The 19,771-nt window shown below is 31.8% G+C and overlaps 1 protein-coding gene across 1 annotated transcript in view; it reads right to left on the reverse strand.

Moving 5' to 3' along the window:
* LOC113375923 overlaps positions 1 to 19,771 on the reverse strand; it is a 112,003-nt gene that overhangs the window by 24,139 nt on the left and 68,093 nt on the right. The window contains exons 37-57 of the mRNA XM_026615862.1: positions 18,341 to 18,402; positions 16,322 to 16,487; positions 15,205 to 15,296; positions 13,447 to 13,552; positions 12,976 to 13,221; positions 11,817 to 12,056; positions 8,489 to 8,691; positions 8,109 to 8,241; positions 7,807 to 7,972; positions 7,548 to 7,729; positions 6,591 to 6,745; positions 5,656 to 5,890; positions 5,298 to 5,583; positions 4,928 to 5,172; positions 4,441 to 4,607; positions 1,972 to 2,083; positions 1,771 to 1,900; positions 1,275 to 1,483; positions 992 to 1,154; positions 662 to 924; positions 312 to 469 (exon numbers count right to left, since the gene is read on the reverse strand). Coding sequence (XP_026471647.1) covers positions 312 to 469; positions 662 to 924; positions 992 to 1,154; positions 1,275 to 1,483; positions 1,771 to 1,900; positions 1,972 to 2,083; positions 4,441 to 4,607; positions 4,928 to 5,172; positions 5,298 to 5,583; positions 5,656 to 5,890; positions 6,591 to 6,745; positions 7,548 to 7,729; positions 7,807 to 7,972; positions 8,109 to 8,241; positions 8,489 to 8,691; positions 11,817 to 12,056; positions 12,976 to 13,221; positions 13,447 to 13,552; positions 15,205 to 15,296; positions 16,322 to 16,487; positions 18,341 to 18,402 — 3,719 coding nt within the window. The remainder of the gene's footprint in view (positions 1 to 311; positions 470 to 661; positions 925 to 991; positions 1,155 to 1,274; positions 1,484 to 1,770; positions 1,901 to 1,971; positions 2,084 to 4,440; positions 4,608 to 4,927; positions 5,173 to 5,297; positions 5,584 to 5,655; positions 5,891 to 6,590; positions 6,746 to 7,547; positions 7,730 to 7,806; positions 7,973 to 8,108; positions 8,242 to 8,488; positions 8,692 to 11,816; positions 12,057 to 12,975; positions 13,222 to 13,446; positions 13,553 to 15,204; positions 15,297 to 16,321; positions 16,488 to 18,340; positions 18,403 to 19,771) is intronic.

Consider the following 19,771-nt stretch of genomic DNA (forward strand, 5'->3'; position numbering starts at 1 on the left):
AATCACTCATAAATTAATTTATGTTTTATTGATTAAGTCGATTATACACACATATCGGAAAGTTTATGTAACTTGCCTCAAGGCTAAATACCAATACCAACTAGTTAAATATATCAAACCACACAATCAGTAAAAAATAAAAATCTCAAAATATTTTCATACATGATTTGATAAATCTGGATCAACTCCTGTTTTTTTTTTCTAAAAAACGTGGATACAATAAATGTTATTGGCCGTATTTGAGTCTAGTTTTCTTATAGCTTACTAGGTAACGATTTAAAACAATAACTAAATATTAATTTGTTTCTTACTGCACACAAGTGTCTGGAATCCTCAATGGTGTATGCTGCAAAGTGCACACTTGCTGATATGCAACTGCCGCACTGCATGCTGCCATTTTAGATAATCTTTCAGTGGATTTGTTTTTCACTTGATTTACGCAAATATTATAGAACGGATCAGCTTCAACCTGTTTGGTAATTGGATAAAAATTTAAATATAATGTAAATGCCAAAGATGGTTTTCGAAGTTCAACTTTACTAATTGTGACCTTACTAATCATATGCATTTATGAGACCCAACTACGTTATAGTAGAAGTGAAATTCACATCAAACCATCGAGTTGTAACTCTTCACTAATTTTAATAATTTTTCAACTTACCACACCGAAGCATGCAGCAAACGCAGACGCTTTATTTTTGAAAAATCCGTCACATAACTCGAGAACTGTGTCCATAATTTGTGGAGGTGCCTGTGGAACCATTGGCGCCTCCTTATTCTTTGAGCATTGTTCGATGTCGAGGCTCCAGGATTTTGCCCATTCCTGCAAAGTTGTTGGTTTTTGCTTCTTCGATGTAATAATGTCATCACTCGGTTCATTATTCATTGTTCCTAATAATCCAGCAGTTTTTCCAAAGTACCAACCTATTGAAAATCAAGTAATAAAAATCCATATATAATATGGTATATGTTCCAAATTTTTTGGCCATACCAGTTAATTTGACAATGCAGATATCATATTGTAAGTTGCACTCAATCGTGTAGCCCAAGTCGGATTCTATGATGAAGACATCAAAATCTCGGTACATTAAGGTGTGCTCCAAATACATTGGCAGTCGAGTATATTTCACTCCGTTAAGAATCACGTGTATATGCTGCAAATATTGATATGAAATATTACATCACGGCAAATTGGGTGCATATGTCTGATCAACAAAATGAAGTCCTATATAGTTCAACATACGTCTATAAAATCAGGAAAGGGAAGAATTTACCTTTGCAGATATATCGACGGTCACCAGAACCCCTGCAGTTTGAATATAAAAACGTCTTGTGAAGTTTTGGCTGCGTGGTGCACTAAGTGCTATTGAAAAGTTGCCATCCAGGAAATCATGAGCCAGCAAATAACTGCAATCTCCTTCGAAACTGGTATATCGCCCATCGAAAGATATGTAGTGAGATCCACCGACGATGACCGCATGAGCTAATTCCAAATAAATATTGTTTTAATAAACAAAAATCGATCTAGACTTTAAGAGAGACAATATATGAAGTTCTAAACAGATCAAGTATAAATTAAATAATTCTATTTGGGGCAGTAGAAAAATTATTAGTCTCTTCTGCATTCTTAGTTGATCAATTTGATAGGTTATTATCTGGATGATCCAAAGGCACGACCATCCAGAATGTTAAAAATCAGCAAATTATCAAAGTAATTATCATCTCAGCAGAGATCTTGTTTTACATTTCTAATTAAATGTAATTGTGTACCTTTAAATGGTGGCAACCACGTGCTGGGTTCAGTTACTGGTTTATATTCATAGTAAAGTGTCCAGAATGTTGTATTCGAAACTTCTAAGTACGATTGCAAATTACTAATAGCTTTAAACTCCGGTATTTCCTGAAAATCATATTTTTATATTAATTGTTATATGATAGTTTTTAATTTGTGTAATATAATTTATAAAGTACCTCAAACTTTGGCGTTTCATTGAAAGCATGCCAGGACATTGGTAGTTTTTGTTCTAACTTCATCAACCCAGTTTCTGGATCAAATATGAAATTGGTTTTTGCTTCTCTGTACCTGGTAATAAGATGTATTTTTTTTAATTATTAGGGACAGTAGATTGAAAGACTATGAAAAAAAAAATGAATTGTGCTCGACTTCCGACTCACAATCAGTAACGACTTTTGCTTCAATATTTATCACTCGGAGTTAAATCATTGACAGTTCTAATTTGTTATTGTGATTGTTCTTAAGAAAAATAATTTATAATTTGTAATTACATTTTCATTATTGACAATGATTTCATTGGACTCTTCAAATATTTTGTATAATAAATATTTGGCGGCTTGCTGGCTCGTACAGACAGCAGTTTACTTCCCGTAGGGTAAGTTATAGTAATCGCAAAAAATCGAAAATGCAATTATTTATATATCTTTACGTTTCAGAGGTTTTTAAACTTTTGGGCACACCTTAGAAAAAATGGTTTGTGTGTGTGTGTGTGTTCGGATACAAATTTTCATCGGCGATTTCGGGAACACGGTTCAACCGATTTCAATCATTTAAAAAACATTAGATTCCTATTGATAAGGAGACGAGCTGATTAGTTTTTGCCAAAGGCAGGTTTAGCCGTTTCGAAGATACGGGGCAAAAAGTGGCAAAAACTATAACTCAGTTTTTAAGAGGACGGACCGATTTGAATAATTCAAAAAACATTTTACTTGTATTGACAAGATCCTGACTGATCATTTTGGGAAGGCAGGTCTAGCGGTTTTGGAGATCTAGTAAAAAAGTAAAAAAGAATGCCATTTGGCGGTCAGAAATGATGAGATTTTATTATTATGTATAAATTTTGTTTACATTTCTATGAATTCCGTAATATTGTTCGTACGTTAGATTGCGACGCGGCGCTTGCGCGCTTCTATATTTCGTCCTTATGCAGTTAAAGCAGCGCGATTGCTTTGAAAAAAAGTTCAAAATTTCCAAAATATTTCTAAATATAAAAAAGTTCCAGCAGTTTGTCCTAACGCACAATGCCATATCAAATACCACGAATTACTTTTGCAAATCATCCAAATTTTGCATCTTTTTAACTTCCCGTAGGGTAAGTTATTGTAATGGGCCGAAAATCGGAATTGAAAATTTTTACATTTCTCGACGTTTTGAAGGTTTCTGAACGTTTTGGCATACCTCAGAAAAAATGGATGTGTGTGTGTGTGTGTGTGTGTATGTGTGTGTGTATGTGTGTGTGTGTGTGTATGTATGTGTGGATACAAATTTCCAGTCACGTTTTAGGGCGCACGGATCAACCGATTTGAATGGTTCAAAAAACATTCGATTCCTATTGATAGGGAAAAGAGCTGATTAGTTTTTGGCAAAGGCAGGTCCAGCCGTTTCGGAGATACGGAGCAAAGAGTGCGGAAAATAGAAATCGAATTTTTGAGAGAACGGAGTATCCGATTTGAATGATCTAAAAAACATTCAATTAGTAATGATTGGGAGAAGTGTTTATTAGTTTTTGGAAAAGGCAGGCCCAGCCATTTCGAAGATACGGAGCTAAATATGTAAAAAATAGCAGTTTTTGATAGAAGTAAGCGTCCGATTTGAATGATTCAAAAAACTTTCTGCTTGTCTTAACAAAATAATTGATTTTGGGAAAAAAAATTTTGTCCCATTTTTTTTTTTTTTTGTTTTTTGTTGAAACAAATAATTTCAACTTTGCAATTCAGTTTATATAATTCTTATAAATATTAGACAATGTTACAATATTTATAATAATCTATTTGAAAACATTCAGTATTCCTCGAACATTTCGTTACGGTACGGGAAGTTCCAGCAATTTGCCCTAAGGCACGATGCCACCCCACTAGTTAAACAATTGACTTGAATGAGATTATTTTAAAATTTTGGTAAAAGTAATTTAATTTGACTAGAAATATTTTTCTTTCGTATATATCAGTTTTAAAATTTTATTGGACAAGGTTACAATTCTATGCAGTATATTTGGTTCGGAACTTAAAATCTAGTAAAATAAAAATATGCATTTATACAGAAATTCTGATGATTTTATAAGAACGTCAAATGTTTGTTTTTGGTCTCAAAGAAGCGAGATAGCTTCTCATTCAGTAACCGAATCGTCTAGACCTGTCTTTTCATAAAACTAACGCATTTTCATCACGAATTTAATTACCCGAATTGCTTTAGCATTTTTTTCAAAAAGATGGTGAACATTTATATAGTAAACTTATGAAAATGATTAGCGAGTTTAATAAAAAAACATCTTTGTTTTTAGTTACTATTTAAATTATTTGCCTTATGGAAAATTTAAAAAAAGTACGATTAAAAATAATATTCATCTAGATATGAAAAACTTTCTTGACGTGTGATGTTTTCTCTAGAATGTACAACTATTCTGACTTATAATATTAAGTACTTACATATTTTCCGTTTGGAGTGCAGTTTGTGTAATTTCCGTCAACTTTGTCCTAAGTAGTTTCAGAGCATGTTGTAAGTGTGATTTCACTTCGAAATAGTCAAAGAACCATGTTATCTTATTCTCAATTTCTCTCACTTTGACTAAGATGTATTTGAATGATGGTAGTTCCTAATTGAGATACAGAGATATTAAATAAACACTTTTAGACTATTTGAACATGTGTTAAACAAGTTTGTCAAAATCGGGTTTGGCTTCGAAAACAACTTCACTAATATATTAAAACTAATAGATGCAGATCTAATAAATTTTGTTCTATGGAAATATAACTACTAAATTAACTTGTTGGTAAAATTTAACTCACTATTTGAGAAACTAAGAAAAAAAAATTTTAGTTATAACTACAACCGGCATAGTTTTTTAATCTATAAAAATAAATCTTTATCGATATATATATATATATATATATATATATATATATATATATATACCTGTAGTTGCTTAAACTCTTCCATAATCTCATCGGCAACGTCCTGTAGTTCTTTGCTAAATGGTATTAGTCGGAAATATTTTTCACATAAGAAATTCCAGACTCGGCTTGAATATTTATATATGTTAGTAAATATATCATTTGCTGTGAAATCTTTGTATATATGATCTAAGTCTTGAGTAAAATCGGTAAATTTGGTAAAGTAAGGCAGTTCCGCAATTTCGTTTGTTCTCACATAGAGGAAGTCTGTTGAGAAACAAATTATTAAAAATAATTATATATTTAGATTTTTGACTTTTCTATTTTATATTTTAAATTTGACTACGTGTATAAACACTATTTGCCTTCAAATTTAATTTAATTTTACTTACCAAGAACTTCTCTGCTGACTTTCCATACAATGGTTTCTACGTAGTGGACGAATTTGATAAACGACGGCTCTAAAGATTGTATAGTTTTTTTCCAATGATATTCTATGTATTCATTTGCTGTTACCCACAACTGCTCCATGTATTTTATAAAGGACACATGAAGATCTTTGATAAATTTATCATATCTTTCAATTATTCCTTCCAATATCGCTGTTATTTCAGTCATAGAATCGCCGTGCAAAATTTTTGATATCAGTTCCACTGCTTTTTTGTAAGAGGCTTTGGCCTGGAAAATGATAATTTACTATGAAAGGATATACTTAAGTATCATATTTTTTTAGAATTTTGCTTTGCTTACCGTTTCTATAAGCCATAATATAGATTTACGAAGCGCTTGACCAGATTCGCCCATGATTTCCCAAATTTCATTAATAATATCCGGCAACGACTGTATTGGACTTCTGATTGCTAGTTCATCAATAACATAATTGAAAAATCCTACAATATCCTGGATGTAGAAATCGTCTGAGTAGTAGGATTGGTTCAAAAAGTTTCGGAATTCTTCAAAATCTTGTTCTAGCACCTTAAGACCACTGAAGGAAGAAGATATATATATATATATATATATATATATATATATATATATATATATTTGTTCTTAGCACAATTTATTTAATTAGCATCTCAATCATAATTTTTGAGCACATTTTTGGAAAAAATAGTGTGTTTGAGAGCTTTAAGATCGATCAGAACTTGAGGATTGTGATGATTTTGATGAATTACCATTGACTACTGAACTATTGACTAACATTCGTGACAGCATCAATAATGATTCAAGCCCAAGAATATTATTTTCACACAAAGTTTCAACTGTTTAAAGAAATTATTACACATACTTCAAATTAAAAATTTATACAATTTTTATATGAATACTGTACTACTACTACTTACTCTTTAGTCTTATATATAAACTAATTGTGAATAAAATAAACTAATTGTTAACGTTTTTTCGATATTTTGACTTTCTTAAAGCGCAATTAATAACCTCGTTTATTGTAAAACTTTTTGAATCTATATATCTATATTTTTTGGATTTAAACTCCTATTTTTGTATTTTCTGAATCATCATAACTGTAAGTATTAACTTTATTTTAAATAAGCGCTAAAAATTGGTAGTCGTTATACAATTTAAAGCACAAAGAGCTATAGTCAATTATTCTATTGATATTTTATATTTAAATATTTTCTTTATAATTTTATTATTATATTTTAAAGTTGAAGATTTTTACATACTGTAGTTCATCCAAATAATTTTGAATATAGGGCTCAGCGTCCTGCCAGACATCTTTTATTGCATCCATTGTTTCCGTCCGAATATATTGGCGCCAATAATCTGCACTTTCGTTTATACTGTCATAAATATATACTGCCACATATTGCAAGAATCCCTAAAAAGTAAGAAAAAGAATTTCATGAAATAATCAATATACGAGGTCTGTTCAAAAAGTTTTCGTAATTTTCGTTTTTTCAAAAAAATATTTATTTATTCGTCTACATTAATGTGGTCCCCTTCAAAGTAGTCCCCCCCCAGATATAATACACTTATGCCAGCGTTTTTTCCAATTTTCGAAGCACCCTTGATATTCACTTTTTGATATGTCCTTGAGCACTCTCGGCGATTTTCTTCAATCGAGGAAAACCGCCGTCCTTTCATGGGTCTCTTCAACTTTGGGAATAGGAAAAAGTCACACGGAGCCATATCTGGTGAATTTTTGCACTTTGCAACACTTTATTTCATTTTTTACGCAAAATTTAATACAAATTCTTTGACTTTTTCAATTCTTCCATTGTAAAAATCGCCGAGCTCAGAAAAACACGTCACAGAACCTTAGCGACTACCACAGACAAAGTAAACAGTGAATATAGCTGAAAATTTCATCATACTTTAGGGGCATGTATACCAACACAATAAAAAAAAAATTTTGACAATCAGACACTCCAGACCCGCGAAATTTAATTATTAGTAATTCCGGGTACTTTTTGAACAGACCATGTATTCGCAGATTCTAATAGCATTTCTGGACAGATTTTGGATAATTTTTCTTAATCCGGTAGTATGCCATGAATACGAAACAATTATGAAGTAAGGGAAATCTAAACTACTTCAATTTTATATTTCAATAATATAAAAATTATAGATTTCAAAGATCTGATGCTTCTAATGCTGTATCACTCCGTAGCACTATTTACCTTCATGTCCTCTTTGATTTTCGGTCTCCATGTCAACTGACCAGTAATCAATTTCGAATGATTTAATCTCCAATAAAATGAGACGTCACTAACTCTTATATCTTCGTAATCTCTCCAAACGTTAAAGGAAGCGCTTCTGGCATCAGGAATGGTACCAAAAACATGCATTGACTGGGAAGCATCTACTCAAAATAAAAATTATGGCGTCAAGAATTATATCTGTAGGTCCTTTTAATTACAATATTAAAATTATCTTTACCTGGTGTCATATTAACATCCATTCTGATCAACTTTTCGTCCATGTTAAGATAGAATTCACCCTTAGAATCGATGTCTCTGTTTGATAGTGTGCCATTAATTTGGTAGTAAGGATAATGCATAACTGCACGACCCCATAGTCGAGATACAGCCAACATGTTGATTTTCTGAAAGATAAATAATTTAAGGAAATAAAATTTATCATGTAGATTTGCTTGCTTTATCATTGTTTGTGCATGAATCAATATTTTTAGAAATGGATCAATTATCGAATTTAATAAAAGATGACAATGGCAAAAATACCTGCAAGAGAATTTCCTTGTTTGGTACGTCTATGGTACCTTCAATTTCTCCTTGCTGAAGCGGCAAATAAGACCGTTTATATTGTCCGTGATTGAATGTTTTGTACAGACCAGGTTGCCCACTTAAGCTTCCTCTAAAATTGGATGAAATTCATCTTTTAGAACATGTTGGATAAATAATGAATTATATTAAACTAGTTGATTTGATTGAGCGAGATGACCAAACCTAATTTTTCAATTGGAAGCAATCATATCATTTATATCAATTCATCTCGAAGATCTTAATTACCGGGTAAATCTGATATCTTACCCAACCAGGAGGTTGAGTTAATTAGCCAAGATACTTTCTTAAAATCTATCTTTCTAGATACTTTAACCAACCTTACATCCAAATCAAGCTGAGTTGCCTTATGAACAGCAATGATTTTGTAACTGTAGTTCCGATGTGTGGTGTCAGAATTATCATGAAAACTTCCGCAAAGTTCGACCAGACTATTTGGATCATTGCAGTATTCCACAAACATTCGTGCATACAACAATTCACGATCGTTCTGACGTCTCAATTCTCCACGGAAAGTTACGTCCTGTAAAAGAAAAACGCTAATAATAAAGCAGACTTATTTTTAAAATATTTGAATAAATCTGAATGTTTAGTATCAATCAAAATTTGTTTTGATAAAAAATTGTGAACAAATTTTAAAACCAAATATATAAACTTAATTAATGAATTAAGTAATTATTATGAATTTCCAAGTTCACATAAATGTAAGAATGCGAGAACATTTAGGGACCGATTCTGCCGCAATGTTATGATAAGATCATGTTATGAATAATTTTCCATAGTAATATAGACAAAAGTTATGCGGTTGGTGTTCAGTCAAGCGAATTTCTCAGGTTTTTTGATGCAAAACATAACCTAAAAGCCGCACAAATGTCAAAAAAAACGATGTTAGATAAGTGTGTGTTTCTGATTCCTCTTAGATAACATACGAGTGACGTTGCAGTTTATGCTTAAAACGCCGGAATGAACAGCAAATACATGATATTTTGACAGCATTCAGTATGATTCATTCGCATAATGTATGGGAGTCGGAGCGTAACATAGCTATGCCGTAACATTTCTCTGTTATGCGCAGAATCGGTCCATTAATATCTGGTCCACACGACTTATATTTTACATACTGTGAATTACAAGTAAATTGCTTGATCTTACGGTAAGCAAGTAGTAAGATAAAAAGCTTATCAGATAATTAGCTTATTAGTATTGAACTTAACGTTGTTTTTTAGCTTCCCGAACGAAAAGTTCGTTTTCACCATAAAATTCTCGTTGTTTCAGGTCATTTTGCATCGTTTGGACCAAAATTGAAAAAAGTGTTTATGTGCTATTTTATAAGAGTCAACAAGGTGATGATTTGTCTGCGCGATGATCGGCGAGCCGTCATTTTACAATTAGCAGGTAAGCTACTAAAGCTTATTTATATATTTTTTCGTCAGTTCGATAAGCCTGAACCGATTTTACAAATTCAAAAACTTCGACATAATTAAGTTGCGAATCGTGATGATTATTTTTTGTTTTTATCTTGATAATTAAGTTCGGCCAGGTCAGGTAATAATTTCATACTCACTTTAAAGCAACTACAAAAAAATCTGCAAAAGCAGTTCTTTTGTTATTTTTTGTTCTAAATTTTTCTGTTTATGATAAATTGGATCAATACTGTAATTATAAGTTTGTTTGACATCTATCAATTGTAAACAGCATTGTTCAGTTTTTAGTGAAAAGCCGATAGGGTCGGGCGGGGCATAAGAGTCCAATTTGACTCGGAGCAATTATATTGTGAAAACCAAATCAATTATATCACAACAAATAACACATTTATCACACGAACAACAATCCGGCTATGTTCAGTAAAACTCCCAGCTCCTTTATCATTGCAGAAATGTGTTTTGTTTGCTGTTTTTCAAAAATTTGTAACCTGGTCCTTTCTATCATTGGCGAGGTAAATTGGGACGGCCAGGTGGCCAAACAGGTATTTATTATTTTTAAACAGGTATTCTTATTTTTAAAGAAATTTTACAAATTATTCAACCAATGCAAAATATAAATATCAAGGGTGTATTTTTTACAGAGATAACTCTGTAAATAACCATTATCTGGTATTACGTTAGAAATATTCATCAGCAGATTTAGAATAACTATTTATTCAATTTATCTCTTGTAGAATTGCTTTATTTAACGTAATATACTTTTTTATTTGATATTTTTTATTTTGGAATGGAATAACTATTTATTAACCTCTCGCAGGGCAAGTTATAGTAATCGCAAAAAAATCGAAAATGAAATTTTTTAAATATCTTTACGTTTCAAAGGTTTCTGAATATTTTGGCATACCTTAGAAAAATTGAGTTTTGAGAAATTTGTTTGTGTGTGTGTGTGTGCGGATACAAATTTTCGTCGACGATTTCGGGAACACGGATGAAGCTATTTGAATAATTCAGTGCTTATTAGTTTTTGGCGAAGGCAGGTCTAGCCATTCCAAAGATACGCGGCAAAAAGTGCCAAAAATGGTAACTCAGTTTTTAAGAGAACGGAGCGTCCGATTTTAATAATTCAAAAAACATTTTACTTGTATTGACAAGATGAAGAATTGAGATGAAGGCAGGTCTAGCGGTTTCGGAGATCTAATGAAAAAAGTAAAAAAAATGCCATTTGGTGGTTATAAATGATCATTAGACATATGCACATCAAATTATCAGATATTTTATAGAGATTTTAACAATAATTATAAATTTTGTTTACATTCTTATGGGTTCCGTACCAATGTTTATCCGTTAGACGGCGACGCGGCGTTTACGCGCTTTGACATTTCGTCTCTATGCAGTTAAAGCAGTACGATTGCTTTGAAAAAAGTTCAGAATTTCCAAAATATGTCAAAATAAAGAAAGAATTTTTTTTTTCAAAATTATTTTGTCAAATTTATAGTTTCTCAAAAATCTAATTTTTTCGAAGTACAATTTTTTTTAAAATGTTAATCGTTTTAAAAAAAAATCATAATTTTTGTAACGAAAAGTTCCAGCAATTTGCCTTAAGGCACGATGCCATGCGCCCCACTAGTTCAATTTATCTCTTATAAAATTGCTTTATTTAATGTAATATACTTTTTTATGATATTTTTTATATTGGAATGGAATAACTATTTATTCAATTTATCTCATGTAAAATTGCATTATTAATTGTAATATACTTTTTTATTTGATATTATTATTATTATTTTTTGCACCTTTGCCAGGTTAAATGTTTAGTTGGTTCATTTTCCTCCACCCAGATGTAAGCTTTTATAGAGGTTATATAAACAAAACGGTTGAATCTAACTTAAAAACAACGATAAATTATATAAAACAATTAAATTACGCATACTTATAAATTATCTTAAGGTCTCGTAAACTAAACCACAGTGCTTATAACCAAAAAAAAAACTAACAACGAAGTAAAATACTTTTGTTATGGTAAACATTGCTGTTTATCTCTACATTTTGGCGTCGAAAGAATCAAGGTGGTGGCTGGTTATACATCCTTTTCCCTCTACTTTTAAATATTGTTGGTAAAAAAGTCTTAACTTTACTGCTTTTTGAGATATCGGTGGTGGACGTGTTTCTCCACGGACCTTTAAGCCCTGCTCTACCCTACAATATAATATTTTTATTATCTTACCTTCTCGAATGAGGGATGTTTAATCGTGAGCGTTGCTGTTTGAGTGTGTTTGCCTTCTTCTCCTGGAACATTTCTCCAATCGAGTCCTGCGCTCATCGTGCGCGTCGATACGTTTCTATCCCAGGTTAGGGTCGCTTCGCTCTGGATGTACTCGTTTGTGAGTCGATAGGACCCTACGGCACTTAAGTTGCGACGAGGATACGAGATGTCCAGTTCGAATTTCTGGGCATCCTGTGTCATCTGTGAAAAAAAATGTATGAAATAGAGAAATACTTATAGAGTCGTTGGAGAATTCTGAAACATCTGTGCGTCAAAGTACTTAGGACTTCCAATACCGAACAAAAATCTGAATACAGCCAAACCTCGGTTTACACGGCACTCTGGGTACACCCATACTACGCGGAGCTAAAATTCCGACATCCCTCCGACTTCCTATTATACGGTTTTTGTTCAACAGCCCACAAGTTCCTTGCGCAACCTATGAGTGATTATAGGAACCTAATATCAAAAGGGTATTAATGTAAGTTTTATTATCGACATTCATCTTTTAGACATGCCTGATTATATAACAGCTGTCTAAGAACACGTTTGAACTGACTACTGCGTCGCGCCAATTTTGGAATAAGGTGTCTATGTGATACATGTCATTTCGTCCGTATTACTCCTACTTCAAGTTGTATTCCTTAATCTCCATACAGCACGATAAAAATGGTACGATTTGTACTAACTCTGAGTCTCTCATAGCGCGGTTCCCATACTGCACTATATAAGTTTCCATAGAACGCACTACGAATTAGCCTGAATTGTATGTTGAATACGAGTTTTTTATAGCACGGTCCCCATATTGCACGGTACGCACTTGCCGCGTAAAGCGAAGGTTTACTATACTGGTATTTGAAAAATGAAATATTGGAATCCTGGTATCAATACTTTTTATAAACGAGATCTATTCATTGAATGAAAACATAAACAATATTGTCGACACCGCCGCTTGACACCATACTCGACCCGGTATGTGTAACTCATACTGAATAAATTCAATTTTTATAAAACTATCGATAATACCAAAATACCGGTATTGAGTACCGGACAAGAATCGACCGAAATCCTGGTATTGGAAACCCTAAAAGTACTTAATTCCAGTATATAGCTGGTTTACCATGGTGTAGTTCAAGAGTCTGAATTTATACGCCAGCCAGACGTTGGTGGCCAATTGGAGGCGCGACCTGTGCTCCAACTCTCGATCTTTGACATCGTGCTCAGTTGTCAATCGGACCGTTCGATTCGTATGAACGGCGAGTAGTTCCAGGCGGCGTCCAGTTGGCGTCGTCAGCATGTGCAATTCTCCAGTGACATTGAATCCTGTTCGGTTGTATAGATGGTATACTTCGACTCGTTTCATATTCTGAAAAATATTATGGAAAACTCATTTGTATGAAATTATATATTCCAAACTTTAATGATTTTTTATAATTCAACCATTTTTGTAGAACTTAATTTTAGACTGTAAAGTGTTTAGAGACTATGTCCTTTTTCTCAAAAACTTAAAAATCATTCGATGTAACTCGATAGTAATTTTTGGACAAATATTGTTGCTTATTTGCGATGGTGAATTAATAAGGATACATACGCTGTCCTTAACCATATCCTGTTGTTGAACATGGATGTAGTTCACTCCCACAGGTGTGTGCTTGTTATCCAATGTTATGACCACGTTATCTTTGTTGTATCCAGCCCTGAGATATACATTTTAAATATTTGGTAATCATTATTCATAAAATATTTCAATTTCTACCAGTGTCATGAAGATTATAATTTTATCTCCAATTCTGTCATTTCACTAGTAAAAGAAGGAATGGTAAAGATTTTAGCATCTTTATTATTTCAGACGTTTTGGTATGACATTTCTTGACATCGTCAGTGGATTTGAATAAATGTTGAGAACAAAAATAAATATATAAAACAGAGTAATTGATTCATCCCAGGAAAATTCGGATTCGGACTCGAAAAGTTTCAAGCATGGTGTTCACGCAATGTACCATCCGTGATATACCATAATATAAGTATAATTCTTATGTTGCACGATTAATGAAAAATGTACCACAGAGTCCTTAGCGTACTCTAGTCCACGTTGAAGATGGCTTCATGTATTTTTTTGCATATTTATAATAAATATTTTTAAATTTAATAATATGACATTCGGTTAAAACTTTTATTGCACATGCAGTTTGGATTAAAAAATCCAAGTGTCTGTAATAGTTAGAGAAAAATTACTTAAAGACTCATTGCTGACATTTGTAGCGTTGCGTGTAAATTCTATATTTTATATTTTCGTTGTATTTGTTTTCATTGTAAGGGGTATGCACCCATTCGTAATTATCATAAATAAACTAGCAAACCCGACGAAACTCCGTTTCGCCACCAGATGGTTTCGTGAGAAAGATGAAGACATTTTTTGTTTTATATTTGAAAACGAAAAATTTGATTTTATTACACAACAGTAATAAATTTATTTCGATTACAAAAATGAAGTGTTTTTTAGTTGAACTTCTCTAAATAAATGAAAGTGAATCCGCAAATTATCCGTTTCATTGAAGTGCTCTTTGGTAAACCACATTTTTTGTTTTTTGGTCTGACGTTAACATAAACAAAGCGGATGGTTTCCCAACTCGTGAGCAGGCAACGTATAACTGCTCATGTGAAAAACAATGATTTTCTAAATAATCTATTTGAAATTTTTCCCGCAAACACTAAGCGATTGGCCTTGCGACTTGTTAGTTGTCATTGCGAACGCAAGGCAAACTGGAAATTGCAATCGTTTGAAGTCAAACGGAAGACCAGTCGGAATCATTGGTATGTCACCAAATCGCAAGCAGTTTTTGATTGAATGGTGAAATTCAGTGCGTGTACATCATTATTCTTTGCGGCAAGAATTGCTCGTTGACTTAACTAAGAACAATTCTGATAATTCTCAAAAATGTCATTACTCGAATTCTTAATTACGGTGCGTGAAGTTCCAGCAATTTGCATTAAGGCACAATGCCATGCACTAATTTTCTTAGCTATTTATTTCCAACGAATGCAAAATTGTCGAAATCGGTTCGTGCGTTCTGGAATTATATCGTCAGGAAGGAAAACCCGACTTATTTTTATATATATAAAATATATATGTAGATATTATTAATGTACCCCTTACATCATATACACTGATGATATAAAATTTTATATCGCAATGTCTGAAATAATAAAGATGATTTAGAATTTTTCTTTTCTTTTTTTACTTGATGTTAATGCCCTCTAGGATTTTACTTATTATAATATAATTTATATAATTTAATATAATTTAATTTAATTATAATTTTTATTATAATATAATTTTTTACATTACCTGTTTTCTGATTTACATTCATATTTGCTGTTCAAAAACGTCTTATTATTGTATTTCAGAATTGCTGAACCTCGACTGAATAACGGCATTCCCTGAAAATGAAAATTATTATAAAAATGCATTTTGCTCATTCCTTTGTATTTGATCTGTGAAATTGATGGCACGTGCTACAGAGAAGTCATTTCATGTAAGTTTATATTATTATTACTTTATGAAAATAATTCAAAATATCGTAATAAAAATAACTATTATAAAATTAATCGAATCATTTTACAATCTTATAATATGTTTACACCTTTGGGTGTTGTTTTATGTTGATTGAAAATGAATGAATGAATGTTTTGATATTTTTATATTATATATTATTTAGAAATCGAACTATTATTGGGTACATAAGGCGCCTACTATTGTAGGACTATTGTGACGAATGCAGATAGTTGTAGACTTTTTTGTGTTGATTTTTTTTTGTTTATTGCAAATAATTTTATATATTGCATAAACGATATCAATAAATGTCCAAATTCGGAAAGTGATGATGCAATATTTACGAAGTTTATTCAAATGTTTTGGGCGTTGGTATATTCCAATGTGAATTCCAAATCTTGTGGATCAGAAAAAATCAACTAATAATGTATTAAAACCAAGGCAGTGTTTCCTGGAGGGAGTATTCTAGTGTGGAGGCATTTTAAGTCATTGTTAAATCACCATAAAAAAGACAACAAATTTTTTAACTTTACTGTAGTTTACTATTATTTTTTTAATAATCCAACGTTACAAGAGTACAGAAAAAGTAAAAAAGGTAATAATTTTAAAAATTAGCAGTTGATGATGTGGGGGCTCACAAAAAATTGCAACGTGACTGTGTGTAGGAATATTTAAAAAAGAAATCTTAGAGATCAAAATCCAAAAGAATAGATATGATTATAATATAAACAACTAGAGGGAAACTTCAGTATTGCTGGATTCATAATAAATGTAAAAAAATTACACTGATGATGAACAAATCTGGGTCTCGGAACGTATTTAATTTAGTTCTTTATGAAATAAAGTTAGTGCAAAAAGCAAAGTGGTGGAGTTCATATTCATACAATATAATAATGGTTATTTTAATACTTACATTATAATCATATTCTGAATAAAGCAAGTGTCTCGTATTCAAGGGCAACTCTATCAGCAATGTTCCATTGATGCTTTGAGATTGGTTGTTGTTGACTCGGAAATAATGCGAATCCAAAAATGCTGAATTATTTGGCCACAATAGCCTCACAAAATGCGAATTTCCACTGAAAAAAGAACCAAACCGAATTAACTATTTTATTATACAAGAGTAAATATATTCGGTAATGATATGCTTCGAAATCGAGTGAACTATTTATTGGGTATGAAAATATTTAACGGAATGCTGTCAAAAAAGTCAAGATGGCTTTTTGATAGCTAAGGCAAGCCATCTGTTTAATAACACATTTAATTTGTTAATGTTCAAATTTAACACCAAGCTTATGAGCATGGATATAATAATTTTTTTAATATTTTATTTTTTGTATTTATTATTTTATTACTATTTTATGATTAGTATCGGCATTATTTCATATGTATTTTGTTTTTTAACTTCCCTAAGGGTAAGTTACAGTAATCGCCGAAAAATCGAAAATGAAAATTTGTATATATCTTTACGTTTCAAAGGTTTATGGATATTTTGGCATACCTTAGAAAAAATTGATGTATGTGTGTCTGTATGTGCGTGTGTGCGTGCGTGCGTGTGTGTGTGTGCGGATACAAATTTTCGACTACGATTTCGGTGACACCGATCAACCGATTTGAATAATTTAAAAAACATTAGATTCCTATTAATAAGGAGACGTACTGATTAGTTTTTGGCAAAGACAGGTCCAGCCGTTTCGAAGATACGTGGCAAAAAATGTCAAAAATGGTATTTTAATTTTTGAGAGAACTGAGGGTCCGATTTGAATGATCCAAAAAACAATTTAATTGGTATTGACGAAATGAAGAACTGGTGAAAAGTTTGGAAGAGTAAGTCTAGCGGTTTCGGAAACGTTATAAAAAAGTGAAAAAAAAATCATAAGACGCATAAGAATGATCGATTAGGCATATGCACATCAAATCATCACGTATTTTTTAAATATTTTAATAATAAGAACAAATTCTGTTTACTTTTTTATGGGTTCCGTATCAATGTTTATCCGTTTTACTGTGACGCGACGCCTACGGGCTTCGATATTTCGTTTCAACGCAGCTAATGTATAGCAATTGCTTTGAAAAAAAGTTAAAAATTTTCAAAGTATAGAAGAAATTAAATTTTTCAAAAAGGTCATTCTTTTCAAAAATTTTAAAAACCTCAAAAATAGTTTTTTTTCAGAGTTCCAAAAGAAAATTGAATTTTCCTTAAAAAATTTAATTTTTGGTACTGGAAGTTTCAGCAATTTGCCTTAAAGCACAATGACATGCACTACTTAATTGGATTTTATATTATCCCCGCCTAACACGATACTTCTACAGCACGGATTCACATACATGAACTTTGTCTAACTTGAAGTGAAGGAAATCTCAGTACAATAATGTAATCAATGAGAAAAAGCTTTTATGTGCAAAAGGTTTAGTATTTCACCATTCTTATTCAAACGTGCACGTACTACAAGATTTTCTGACTAAGTTTTTGTTAACTATTTATACTTAAGCACACTTTAATAATTTATTCCTGTTAGTATTCGTGAATAAAATATTTTTGGATAAGTAGTACTATTTTTTTATTACAAAGATAATAGTAACTACATAAATTTGTATTTTTGAGCTTTGTCTGGCGAAAATAAAAAAAACTTCCTAACAGACATTTTATCTCTATAAGAACAAAATTAGAAATTTTATATCGAGATATGACATGTCGCCAAATCATTCAATTTAAATGAAGCGTTCATACGGATTGGAAGAAATGATAAAAAAAATTAGAGAATCTGTTACCGCAGGCAGTCCAATCGCTTTCAATATAATATCTGGTCCTCGGGCAGCAATAATAGAGCAGATGGAAAGCTCTTAGCATCTGGATTGAAGACTGTTCGAAAAGCGAATTCTACTAAGCGCCAATATTATTAAAAACAAAGCCTTGAAAACTTATAACTACTTTAAGGAAATTGGAGAAACTGGTATTAATCCAGTTTTGTTGCCAGCAAACCGTGGTTTGATCTATGAGAAAACGCTTGTCACTACAATAACCATTGATAAAGGTGGATACACGGCACACCAGGTCTTTAATAACGATGAGACTGCTCATTGGTGGAAATGATGCTACATTGGGCATATATTTCCAAAAAAGAAAGAACTGCTCCAGGTTATATAAAGATCAAGTTAGATCAAGGAATTATTGTCACATTTTAAACTACATTCGAAGATCATTACAATGGATTTTGGGCAAAATTGGTGATGAATCTATGGATATCAAAGAGACTTGGAAATTAAAAAAAAAATTATATAAACAAGTTTCTTCCCTAAAAAGCAATCGTTTTGTCAACACAAGCAGAAAGTGTTTTAACTCATTCAAATCGGATGCTTAGTTCTCTCAAAAACTGCCATTTTTTGCACATTTAGCTCTATATCTCCGAAACGGCTAGGCCAGCCTTTGCCATAATCTAATCTCCCCATTATTACAAATCGAATGTTTTTTGGATCATTCAAATCGGTTGATCCGTTCTATAGTGTGTTAAGCTTTGTCTTTGTTAAAAACTATACGACATGTCTCCTCATTAATAGGAATCGAATGTTTTTTGAACAATTCAAATCGGATAATCTGTACGCCCGAAATCGTCGACGAAAAATTATCTCCACACATACCCACACATACATCCATTATTTTTGAGGTATGCCAAAATATACAGAAACCTCTGAAACGTGAAGATATGCAAACATTTTCATTTTCAAGTTAAAAATAAGACTTGGCTAATTGAATAAAATTTTCAGCTGTTAGTGGTAGAAAATAAAATTTTCATTTTTACGAAAAACCTAATATTTTAGGATATCCGTTAGGATATCCGTTTACTATGAACTTTTTGTAATTTTCGTTAAGCGTGGAAAAAATCTAACATTTAATTACATAGAAACGGTCTGACCGATCATTGCGAAGAACTATTCAGCACAATTCCAAACTGATACTTTTGAACTGTTTTTAAATTTTCAAAATAGATTTAGTATTTTTTGCGAAATTATGGACGAAATTGTTTGTACTTTTCTGCTGGTTCTAAAGATACGGCTCGACCAATCGTCTCGTGAAACTTATCGCTAATTTATCGAGCTTTAGCAAATAGTTTTTAATTTTTTGAAATCAGTTCAGAGAGAATTTCTACAAAATTTAAAAATTGGCTCATTGGCTCATACACTCGCATACTTTCTTCAAATTGATCTCAAACATGACATGACAAATTGGAAGTCGTTTTTTTGTCGAAAACATATACTTCTTCAGTTAAAATGTTGTAATTACAACCTTCTAACTCATTTAAAATCATTTAACTTAAGTTCAAAAATTACTGCAGTTATAATATTTTGAACAACGTGTGGAGTT

This window comes from Ctenocephalides felis, unplaced genomic scaffold, assembly GCF_003426905.1.
Source record: "Ctenocephalides felis isolate EL2017-DRISC unplaced genomic scaffold, ASM342690v1 CF-g0.4_SCAFFOLD_01886, whole genome shotgun sequence".
NCBI lineage: Eukaryota > Metazoa > Arthropoda > Insecta > Siphonaptera > Pulicidae > Ctenocephalides > Ctenocephalides felis.